The 12,500-nt window shown below is 39.9% G+C and overlaps 1 protein-coding gene across 2 annotated transcripts in view; it reads right to left on the bottom strand.

Annotated features, from left to right (window-relative positions):
- Positions 1-12,500, bottom strand: part of schip1 (schwannomin interacting protein 1) — a 48,444-nt gene that overhangs the window by 20,379 nt on the left and 15,565 nt on the right. Inside the window, exon 1 of one of the 2 annotated variants that reach the window (XM_059515006.1) lies at positions 1,883-2,035. The exons of the other annotated variant lie outside the window; for it this stretch is intronic. Within the exon in view, the coding sequence (XP_059370989.1) occupies positions 1,883-1,912 (30 nt within the window). The 5' untranslated portion in view covers positions 1,913-2,035. Of the gene's footprint in view, positions 1-1,882; positions 2,036-12,500 lie in introns of those variants that run through there. 2 annotated transcript variants of the gene reach the window in all.

Below are 12,500 nucleotides of genomic sequence, written 5' to 3'. Positions count from 1 at the left end.
ATTATTTTGTTTTTCTGCATGTGAGAGAGACAGGGCAAGAGTGTGTGTGTGTGAGTGTGTGTGTGTGTGTGTTGTGTCATATTTCTGCTCTCTGGTTCTAAGCGTCTGTGATGCAGTGTTTCCTCTCCATGCACACACTGTTTTAGGTTTGATCGCTCTCTTTCTTCGTGTCAGTGTGTGTTGTGCATATGCTCATGCTGTCAGCGCGTGTGCTGTGTGTGTTACTCCGTCTCACGCTGCTCTCTGCTGGCCTGCACAGAAACACTCTTTCTAGATTTCTGGTTTGCACATCAATCCTGGTTAAACTATCACTGCCAGCTCTACAGACGTGTTAATAACTGTCACTCACCGTTATTTCAAGCCCATGACATTTCTATTTTAAAACTCACAACAACCCGTCCACCGTGTTACAGTAAAATCATTTTGGGGCTAAATGTTACAGGGTTGAAGAATATAGTTTACATTCAATGTACTAGCGTTTGAGATGTGTTTTTAATAAAGTTTCTTCTGTTCATCAGAACTGCATTTATTTGATCAAAAATACTGTAAAAACTGTGAAATATTATTCTAATGTATCATCTGAAAATCATCTGTTTTCTGTGTGAATCTGTGTTAAAGTGTAATGTATTTCTGTGATGCTCCGCTGTATTTTCAGCATCATTCCTCCAGTCTTCAGTGTCACATGATCTTCAGAAATCAGAATAATATGATGATCTACTGCTCAAGAAACATTTCTGATTATTATCAATGTTGAACACAGTTGTGCTGCTCAATATTTTTGTGGAAACTGTGATGCATTTAAGTTTTTTTTCATGATTCACAGATGAACAGAAAGTTCAGAAGAACAGTATTTATTAGAAAAATAAATAAACGCCTTAACTCTCACTTTTGATCAACTGAATGCATTCTTGATGAATAAAACATTAATTTCAATAATAAATTAAGTTATTAAAGCATTCATTTAAGCATTCTCTCACACTCTTTTATCTTCTCTTTTACATCTCTTGCTCTCTCTCAAACTCCGTCCTAAAACAAATGTCTATAAACGCTTTCCTCTGGGGTCCTGTGGGAAGTCGACCATCCTCTCACACATCTCTCTCTCTCTCTCTCTACCTCCAGATAAAAACAAATCCAAGTGTTCAGTAGGTTTAAACACAGACCAGGAATAACACTTCCCAAAGCATACATGACACGAGTCTGAGATATTGTACATTATCCATCCTCCAGTATAAGCAGAAAGAACCATCTTCTAATGTGACACAGATTTGAAAAAGAAATAAGCCGGAGAGTTACAGATGACAACAGAATAAAAGTGTAATCAGAGGAACAGACAGTGACAAAGCTCTGATTAAAAATTAATAGACCCACTCTTGCTTAGAGTACTTAAAATCTCATCAATCTCAGAATGCAGTTAACACCTCTTATGACCTGTGACTATATCCACAATATAACCTGAGCTCAGGCGTCTTTAATGACTTTATTTTTATTGGCTTTAATGACTCATGCAAGTGATTAACTGAAGACAATGATGGGTGTGTGTGTGTGTGTGTGTGTTTGATGTGTTATTGAATAAAATGGGGCGCTTCTCTTGAGGTTATGAGACGTAACATGCACACACACACACACTCCAGCACCACACACACACTCATTCACCTGAACATGTTCATACATCCTCACGGTAAAACACTGACACTGACCCATGACGTGTGAAACCAGCACATCTCAAAATCATGCCATGATTTCATCTAGGAAAATGAGATTTCTGTGGCCTTTTCTCCAGAGAAACATCTAAGCAAGAGCCTTCAATAAAAGATCAGATTCTAGAGAAAGATGTTGTTTGCTGTTCCTTCCCCCCGTGATGGTCTTCCTCATCTGATCCTACCTGATAGGAGCAGCTGTCCTGGTGCACCATCTCTCACTGCATCCTCTAGATCCGCAGGAGAGACACAAGAGAGTCCGACCCGACACACGTCTGTATCCACAGCCTCTGCACACGGAGATGGAGCGATACGAGGGAACCGAGGGTGGGGCTCCGGGAGCCGGCCAATCAGAGCACGGCACACGAGGACAGGGGCAGGGCCAGAGAACAGAGAAAGGGAGGAGTGACTTTTCAGAGTGGAGCGGGGGAGGAGATGTCCCACTGATCAAGAGAGGGAGGAGGGATGAAAGGAAAGAGTGAAGAAAAGCAGTGGGAGGAGAAGTGCTGCAAAGAAAAGAGGCTTTCTGTGGCACATTCCTGCAGCTAAAGAATTCCTGAGACAGAGCACTGCTATTCACACGCTGCTCTGTCAACTCCTCACACATTCCTCACTGCACAGACAAACAAGTGGACACACACACACTCAAACACACTCACACACAGTCACAAACACACACACACACACACACACACACACACACAAAGATGTGTATAAGCAAATTGTTTACTTGATTCTGCAAAACAGGTGTCATTTGGGTCCTTTATTTGCATATGTGTAATACAATAACTTTAACAGTGAGCAGCTGATGGCAACTGTTACTTCTCACACACTTCTCTAAACACAATCCACCCACTTCAGTTTGTTTGTAAATGAATTGTCTTTCTGCATGAGGATGCTGTTTTGGCCTGTGGCCTGCTTGCATATGCAAACACAAAACATGAAAACCAATTCTTTAGAATTTTTTTTTTTTTTAGAGAATAGATTTGTTTCGCCCTAAATGTATACTTTTGCACAATTTTAAGAGTTGCTTAAATTATACACTCTAAAATATATACTTATATGTGAACTGAATTTAATGTTTTCAGACTTGATTGCTTGTTAACTGCAATCAAACCAACGTATAATAGTTTAGATTTATATTAAATGCAATTATTTGATTATTTGCAATTATTTATTCTAAATTACACAGTTTTTGAAACTATGGCTTCATTTCTTAAAATTCTACACACAAAACTACAAAACACACAACATACAAAACGTCACACACATCTGGCTAAAGCAAACACGTCTTTGAAAACTATTTTAACTCTTCTAAAAATTTTATTTTTGCATAGTAAATCTATCCCATCCAAAGTGCACACACACAGCAGGGAACACACACACTGTGAACATACACCCAGAGTAGTAGGCAGCCATTTTTTTTTTTTTTTTTTTGCTGTGGCGCCCGGGGAGCAGTTGGGGGTTCAGTGACTTTCTCAAGGCACCTCAGTCGTGGTATTGAAGGTGGAGAGAGCACTGTAAATTCACTCCCCCCACCCACAATCCTTGCCGGTATGAGACTCGAACCCACAACCTTAGGGTTATGAGTCCCACTCTTTAACCGTCAGGGCACGACTTCCCCCTTACCATTAAATGCTCCATACTACTGATATATATATACAGTAGTGGCCAAAAGTTTTGAGAATTACATAAATATTGGAAATTGGAAAAGTTGCTGCTTAAGTTTTTATAATAGCAATTTGCATAAACTCCAGAATGTTATGAAGAGTGATCAGATGAATTGCATAGTTCTTCTTTGCCATGAAAATTAACTTAATCCCAAAAAAACCTTTCCACTGCATTTCATTGCTGTCATTAAAGGACCTGCTGAGATCATTTCAGTAATCGTCTTGTTAACTCAGGTGAGAATGTTGATGAGCACAAGGCTGGAGATCATTATGTCAGGCTGATTGGGTTAGAATGGCAGACTTGACATGTTAAAAGGAGGGTGATGCTTGAAATCATTGTTCTTCCATTGTTAACCATGGTGACCTGCAAAGAAACGCGTGCAGCCATCATTGCGTTGCATAAAAATGGCTTCACAGGCAAGGATATTGTGGCTACTAAGATTGCACCTAAATCAACAATTTATAGGATCATCAAGAACTTCAAGGAAAGAGGTTCAATTCTTGTAAAGAAGGCTTCAGGGCATCCAAGAAAGTCCAGCAAGCGCCAGGATGGTCTCCTAAAGAGGATTCAGCTGCGGGATCGGAGTGCCACCAGTGCAGAGCTTGCTGAGGAATGGCAGCAGGCAGGTGTGAGCGCATCTGCACGCACAGTGAGGACAAGACTTCTGGAAGATGGCCTGGTGTCAAGAAGGGCAGCAAAGAAGCCACTTCTCTCCAAAAAAACATCAGGGACAGATTGATCTTCTGCAGAAAGTATAGTGAATGGACTGCTGAGGACTGGGGCAAAGTCATATTCTCCGATGAAGCCCCTTTCTGATTGTTTGGGGCATCTGGAAAAAGGCTTGTCCGGAGAAGAAAAGGTGAGCGCTACCATCAGTCCTGTGTCATGACAACAGTAAAGCATCCTGACACCATTCATGTGTGGGGTTGCTTCTCATCCAAGGGAGTGGGCTCACTCACAATTCTGCCCAAAAACACAGCCATGAATAAAGAATGGTACCAAAACACCCTCCAACAGCAACTTCTTCCAACAATCCAGCAACAGTTTGGTGAAGAACAATGCATTTTCCAGCACGATGGAGCACCGTGCCATAAGGCAAAAGTGATAACTATGTGGCTCGGGGACCAGAATGTTGAAATTTTGGGTCCATGGCCTGGAAACTCCCCAGATCTTAATCCCATTGAGAACTTGTGGTCAATCCTCAAGAGGCGGGTGGACAAACAAAAACCCACTAATTCTGACAAACTCCAAGAAGTGATCATGAAAGAATGGGTTGCTATCAGTCAGGATTTGGCCCAGAAGTTGATTGAGAGCCTGCCCAGTCGAATTGCAGAGGACCTGAAAAAGAAGGACCAACACTGCAAATACTGACTCTTTGCATAAATGTCATGTAATTGTCGATAAAAGCCTTTGAAATGTATGAAGTGCTTGTAATTATATTTCAGTAAATCACAGAAACAACTGAAACAAAGATCTAAAAGCAGTTTAGCAGCAAACTTTTTGAAAACTAATATTTATGTAATTCTCAAAACTTTTGGCCACGACTGTATATAGGAAGAGTTTGGTTCCAAAATGCTATAAATCCATTCCCAGAGGGAATGAGACACTGCGTCAAAATGCTATGACAAAGCCCACAGCGTGACCATGGAAGGGCGAGATGTAATAGAGAGGTGACGTAGTGACCAGGAAGCTATAAAAGCATGTGAGGTGGAACCAGTGTCATCTTCTATGAATAAAGCAAGCATTCGCAAGGATGCTGGAAGTATGGCCCTGAGACGCAGTTCTTTCTGGGAACTAGGGTTAAATACGTAACCTGTAGGCGTTCCCCTTCAGGAATTCAAGCTGCATTGTAAAGCTATGGGAACAAGAATAGCCACGTTGCCAGACTTGCAAATCCCTGTCTAGTGTGGAGGAGCACAGCTAGGATGAGAGAACAGAAGAGCCAGGTGTGGCTTGCATATCTAGGCCATAGAATCTGACGAATGTGAGGGACTAGGATCATCATGCTGCATTAGTGTATAATTTTGGCCCCCTCAGAGGCCTCAACCATAACTTCCACACCTCTGGGTGGGGGTGGAGAATCGTACCCTCTGCCTTTGATGGGAGCTCCTTCCTGACGAGAATTTCCCATGGACAGCCATCGAGAAGGGAAATCATGTCTGGGAACCATACTTGGCCGGGCCAAAACAGGGCTACTAGTAACAGACGGACTCCGTCCCGGCGCATTCTCTCCAGGACTACCGGGAGCATAACAATCAGGGAAAAGGTGTACATACGAAGCCTCAGGGACGTATGTACCATGGCATCCAGCCCCAGTGTAGCAGAATTAGTCAGAGAGAGAACCCGAGGGGACCGTGCAAATATCATCTGAGTCACAATCAAGTCCACCTGAGCCTGACAAAATACTTTCCAAGTCTGCTTCACTCCTCGGGTGAAACGGTTCTCCAGGTTTTTCCCCTTTGTTTGTTTTCTCGTTTTTCTCTCAGTGTTTCTATTGTGTTTCCTGTTATGGATCCCTTCACCCGAGCAAGGAGATAGATCTCCTAAGGACCATGCAAGACTATTCCGGCTGTTAACAAGCACCACCAGCTACACAGACGACACGCTGTCGTCTGAAGATGGTCCTCCTAAAGATTTTGTCACCTTCGTGGAGTGGACTCTGCTGAGAAACAGGTCACTATCCACCACCTGCACCGTGGATGATCTCATCAGATCCAGTCCAGACCCAGTGCCCAGGCCACCATCTTTCCGCAGTGCGGAGCATCAGCCTGAGCATGCCGATGCTCAGGTTTACCAAGAAATTTTGTCGACCAGCCATTGCATCAGGACTCCGCTCCTCTGGCTACACCATCCCACAAGCACCATTGGGCTCCTTCCTCCTGCTAACTTCAACTTGGTCCTCAATTGCTCCAGCTCCACCGCAGATCTCCGCCTCTGCCTCGGTCTCCAGAGCCCTTGACTCCACCCTGGCTCCCCGGATCCTTGGCACCCCCCTGGCTCGTTGTCTTTCCATCTAAAGTGACGTGACATTCAGCCAAGTATGGTGACCCATACTCAGAATTTGTGCTCTACATTTAACCCATCCAAAGTGCACACACACAGCAGTGAACACACACACACTGTGAACACACACCGGAGCAGTGGACAGCCATTTATGCTGCGGCACCCGGGGAGCAGTTGGGGGTTCGGTGCCTTGCTCAAGGACACCTTAGTCGTGGTATTGCCAGCCCAAGACTCGAACCCACAACCCTAGGGTTAGAGTCAAACTCTCTAACTACAAGGCCACGACTTCCCTCCAATCTGAATCAAGTTCTAGCCTTGAAAAGCTGCCGCATTACAACTGCAACAAAATTCAATATGTTAAATAATAAAATATCTAAGCGTAAAGGAGGGTCCGAAAGTTGAGAGAGAGAAAACGACAAGCACTTGTGGCAGATGCCACCAAATGTGTCAAGATATATAAATTATTTGCTGGAAGGCAAAAGACTTAAGTGAAGATGTCCTCAGGGCGGGACTTGACGCTGAGGTGAGACAGAAATGTAATGATATACACGTAGGCTACTGCATTGTTTTGTTCGAAAAGTTAGGATATTCCAGCTGTAATATGCCAACACTCACTGATCTATATAAATGACATTTAAAATTCTCAGCTCTCAGGTTCTGTCCATTTTATCACAAAATTCAGGCAATACCGTTTTGGCGTTAGAAAATGTGACGTGACAGATCGCTTTAGCGCTTCAAGACAAGTAAACCGATCATCTGTTACTTTCTGTTTAAAGATACAGTACAACTTACCGAGATGTATATATGCCTCATAAATAATATCAATCATTCAGTCATCAGTCAAAACAGCAGGAGAACAATTATGTCACAGAACGTTACATTTACCTCAAGAAAGCCATTTAAAAACCATAGCAGGTTAGTTGAGAAAAATAGCCATAAGAAAGGAGTATTTAGCTAAATATGAGCACTATAGTACATATTTAATATATTTTCACCTGTCATTAAATAATTGTTATTATAATGAAAACTGCATTATATTTAATTTTAACTAATAAACTTTAATAATACCAGCTGATGCTCTATGTCTGTATGTTTACAGCATTTATGTGAGATATATTATTTCAATTTGTAATCAATTGAGAAAAAATTCCCTTAAAGTGCAGGCAGAAGCCTTATACCTGTCGGTCTGTGTCATTAATGTGAACAAAAGACAAATAACACACTGCTCTTGAATAACAGCTTTAACACGGATATATATATGTATGTATGTACTTCATCTACAGCGATATCGTTGACTTGATTGCAAATAAATGCACAGACACTATTTAACTGAACAGAGATGACATCACTGAATCCAATGATGAACTGCCTTTAACTATCATTTTTCATTATTGACACTGTTTTCCTAATGAATGTTGTTCAGTTGCTTTGACGCAATCTATTTTGTTTAAAGCGCTATATAAATAAAGCTGACTTGACTTGACTTGTATGTATGTATGTATGTGTGTGTGTGTGTGTGTGTGTGTGTGTTGTGAAGTATTTTACATTTGATTATGCAATATCTGTACCTCAAAACAGTGCTATTTATGATAATTTTTTCTTATTTTATTGCTGACTGTTCACTTGTCTTCATTAATGTTTGAACTTAATAGTTAGTGTTTATTGTGGTATTGAAATTGGAATTGTGAAATGAGATTGCATCTTATTTACAAAGAAAACAATAGCAATTATTTTTTTATTTATTTTTGCCAGGGCAAGTACAGTTTTGAACCCTAGCATTGAGCTCTGCATTTGAATATTAAGCCAGTCTACTTCAAGGATTTTTAAAGGCCTTTGATTATGTTAAGAAAAATTAATTATAAATCACTACACAACGTTCTTTGTCTTAATTACTCTTTTATTTTATTGTAGATCAGTGGTCTTTATAAGTCACGTTTACTGTAGATCAGTGGTCTTAATACTAGCCTACTATAAGCAGCCAACAGGTCAAAGGTAATTTGTGTAAATTAATATTTATAAAAAAACAAGTGTTATGTTGCAGCACATGAAATAGTTACAGCTGAAACTGTGTACCCCAAGCATTAATATTTCTATTAGAATAATAAGAAGCACATAAATTAAGACCTTTAAATATATAAAATAAAGCCTGATAAAATCATTTGCATTTTCTTTGTTTATTATTTTAATAGTTTTTTCTTGGTTTTGATAGTAATGCATCTAATCAGTATTTTTACATGCAGATTAATGTATGTATAGACATGTAGTGTGTGTGTGTGTGCGCGCGCATGTTTACATGCATAGTGGGCCGGTCTGGATAAAGTCGTCCAGGGCTGATTTTTTGTCCCAGTCCAGCCCCGCTCCCTGGATACTACCTCCCTAGTCTCCGTCCTCCTCCGGAACCTCCTCCCTAGATCCCATTCATGCGATAATGTCAGGATTATGGATTTGTTTTGTTATGTTTTGCCCTGGTTTTTATTCCTGTTTGTCCTTTTTGGTCATGTTCCTGTCCTCATTTAGTGTGATTGTGTTCCACTGATTTCACCTGTGTTCCCCTGATTGCCCTGTGTTTAAAAGTCCTAGTCTGTTTGTGTTTGTATTATTATTGTGGATTATCTACTGTGTTTCCTTGATTTTTTCTTTACTCGTGCCTCCAGCGTGCTTCCTCGACAGTGTGACGTGGCATCATTTCAATCACTTCTTTTGTGGAACATGTTGCTAATGAAGCTGTTTAAGTTCCCAATGACTTTCATTGTGTGAGCAAAAAATATTGAGTCGTTCTCAAACTATCTTCTTTTATATTTCATATAGTTTATGTTCGGACGTTTATAAGTAATATATTTTATGTTGAATCAGATAAACATTTTCTTTCTAAAGCTACTATTTGTAATGTCTAATTTATACTTTCTCATTTAAATCAAACTAGCTTTAAATAATCTTTTGTGGATATTTTCACAGTAAAATGTATTATTAATTAATCTACACCCCCCCCCCCCAATGACTTGATGGATCAGGACAGGATGTGTCACAGTATCTGATGCGAGTCTTTCTCTCGGAGTGGCGCAGGATAACAGGAGGAAGATTAATCTGTCGGTGCCATCTGGCCCTCAGTTCACATAAACCAGATTAACTCTCTCCTTCATATCAGACACACCCTCAATCTCACAATAATAATCTACCACTATGTCTAATCTATGGGTTTAGTACTGATACTTCTCAATCAATCAACAACTGAAGCAATGCCAACAGTAACACAAATGGACAACCAGTAAGAAGAACGTAATCTCAGAATTTATAAATGGTGTGACCTCTCTAATCTCAAGATATTTACAGAAACTTTGAGCTTGAGAAACGTTACACAAGAAAACCCCAGATTCCCAGAGACGACGAGGCACATGGATCTGCGTGTCACCTGCAGAGTTTCAGAGCAGCGATGACATCATATCCTGTTTCCTGTCTGAACAGTGCATTAGCGCCAAGCTCATCTGACTGTTCTCTGGCTATTAAATGATTGTCAAATCCCTTTCATGAGACATAAAGGACAGAGGATAATCAGCTCCTCTCTCTAGATTATGTGCTGCTGGGTGTGTGATCGGGATTCAGCCAGGAAGCAGCACAGTGTTTGTGAATGTGTGTGTGTGTGTGTGTGTGTGAGAGAGAATATGTGTGTATCCTGTGATTCAGTGCAGGATCTGGAAGAACTCCAGACTGCGAGTGTGTGTGTGTGTGTGTGTGTGTGTGTGTGTGCATTATATAAAGGCACCATAATGGCACAGTCTTGAGCTGTGGACAGTTACAGTAGTCTAAATATAGATCTAAGCAGCAAATATGATTTAAAGGAATAGTTCACCTGCGTGTTTTTGAGAAACAAATCCAGCATTAAAATATGATTCCATTATCCATACTAACACTTCCTCCAGTGGAAAAGTGCATCAGCTGTTGTCTCTCACATATTAGTTTAGATCTGTTTAAACGCTGCTTGATCTGTGCAGATTTCTCTCCTGATTCAGACCAGAACACTTTTTCACTGGAGGAAGTGTTATTATGGATTATAGACTCTATGTGTTTGAGTTAAAATCATCTTAATGCTGGATGTGTTTCATCTTTTGTCTTCTCCAGATGTTCACTGATGGACTGGAGTGCTGTGGATTATTGGGATGTTTTTATCAGACTCTCATTCTGACGGCACCCATTCACTGCAGAGCATCCATTGATGACACACTGATGCACAGCTACATTTCTGATGAAGAAACAAACTCATCCACATCAGCAAGTTTAAATTTTAGATAAACTATTCCTTTAACTGACCAACACATCATATTTAACACTGATTGAACATCAGTTTGAATGATGACAGAATGAGTAGATCTGAACATCTGAAGTAAATGTGAGTGTTGTTTGCTGTGCGTAGGAAACTATTATGTTGGAAATATATATATATATATATAAAAGGGTTACACTTTACTTAAAGCCTTTATGTATAATGCATTATGCAAATGCACTAATTATGCACAATATAATGCATTGTACAATCTCATGATTAATTGTAACCTCAGTTAATACTTACTAATTCCTTGTTACACTATGTATTTTAAATTCTATAATAATTATTTATAATTAGATAAAATGTATTAATAATGAATAATTATAATGCATTATACTCTTTAATAACACTTTATAAACATTATACATAAAGGCTTTAAGTAAAGTGTTATCAAAACATGTTTCTACACTAGAAACACAAAATGATTCATGCCTATTTTTGAATGAAACTGAATTTGTCTGGGATGCATTCAGGACTGATGACGTGCTCTCGAGTGTTTCTGACTATCTCTGTGTCTGGGTTCAGTGATCTGATGACTCCTAACGTGATGGCCATGTTTTCTGCAGTGTTTCTCTCTCGGATGTGAATATGTAGTGTTTTCTCTCTGTGATCCGCAGGGAAGAGACACTATTAGATGTGTGACATTTCCAACAACAGAGCTGCAAATAATGAGGAAACTGTCAAAACCTCTTCAGCAGAGAGTCACCTGGCTGTGTGTGTGTGTGTGTGTGTGTGTGTGTGTGTGTATAGCCTAGACCTGTGGACTCTCAGTAGAGAATGAATGTCCTTCAGTCTGACGTCTGCATGCGGTGTCTGTGCTGTAACACACACACACACACACTCGTCTGCGTCACACTTCATCATCATCACCACAACACGCCAAAATAAAAGTTCAGTTTAATTTGAAGAAACTGTGACATTTTAAATTTGAACCTCTGGTTATCCCCTTTTTGCCAACACATAAAAATAATTTTCATTTTTATTTGATAACATTTTAAAAGATGAAATAAACATTTGAGGTTTTGTGCATTCATTTGATTACCATTATTTTTTTTATAAAACATATTTATTAAGCCATAAATCCCAGAATCATCAAATATTTTAAATAGATAACACAGCATTTCTAAATAGATCAAAACTTTTCCAAGGCAATGCTGTTGTTAAAATGTTAATACATGAATACATTGGTCAAATGAATTGTATTGACTGCACATGCTTTTTGATTATGTTTTGAATCAGTTTAAATATTTAGTTTTGTCATGTTTACAAGTTTTAGTTGTTATAGTATTATAATTTTTAATTATAATGTGATGTGAGTTTATAGTAAACGTCGTCATCACTGCTGTCTTTCGAACTGCAGTGTGGACGTGTCCAGCTTGAGTTTCATGCTGGAAAAACTTTATTTTTAGATACCAAACCAGGCCAGCACACACACAACACTCAAACGTGTGTGTTTCCTTTCTCTGTCACACACCCTATATAAACACATAATTACATCATTCTGTGTGTGTGTCCTGTAATTTAGTCTGACTCAAACCTGCAATTCACAACTCCACCATCCAGTCCGTACACACACACACACACACACACACACACACACACACACACACACACAGAGGCTGAATGTGTTGCTGTGGGTCATGTGTTTCCACTATAAAAAAAACACATGCTGTCTAAGCTGTGATCGGCGGCTCGCCCTGATGATGTGTGTGTGTGTGTGTGTGCGAGTGTGTGTGTGCTTCGTGCTCAGTGATGATGTAAACACACCTGCCAGCTCACACTCACAAAACACCACACATTATACTCTG

Source organism: Carassius carassius, chromosome 28, assembly GCF_963082965.1.
Source record: "Carassius carassius chromosome 28, fCarCar2.1, whole genome shotgun sequence".
NCBI classification, from domain to species: Eukaryota; Metazoa; Chordata; class Actinopteri; order Cypriniformes; family Cyprinidae; genus Carassius; species Carassius carassius.
This window is presented reverse-complemented; position numbering and strand designations above follow the sequence as displayed.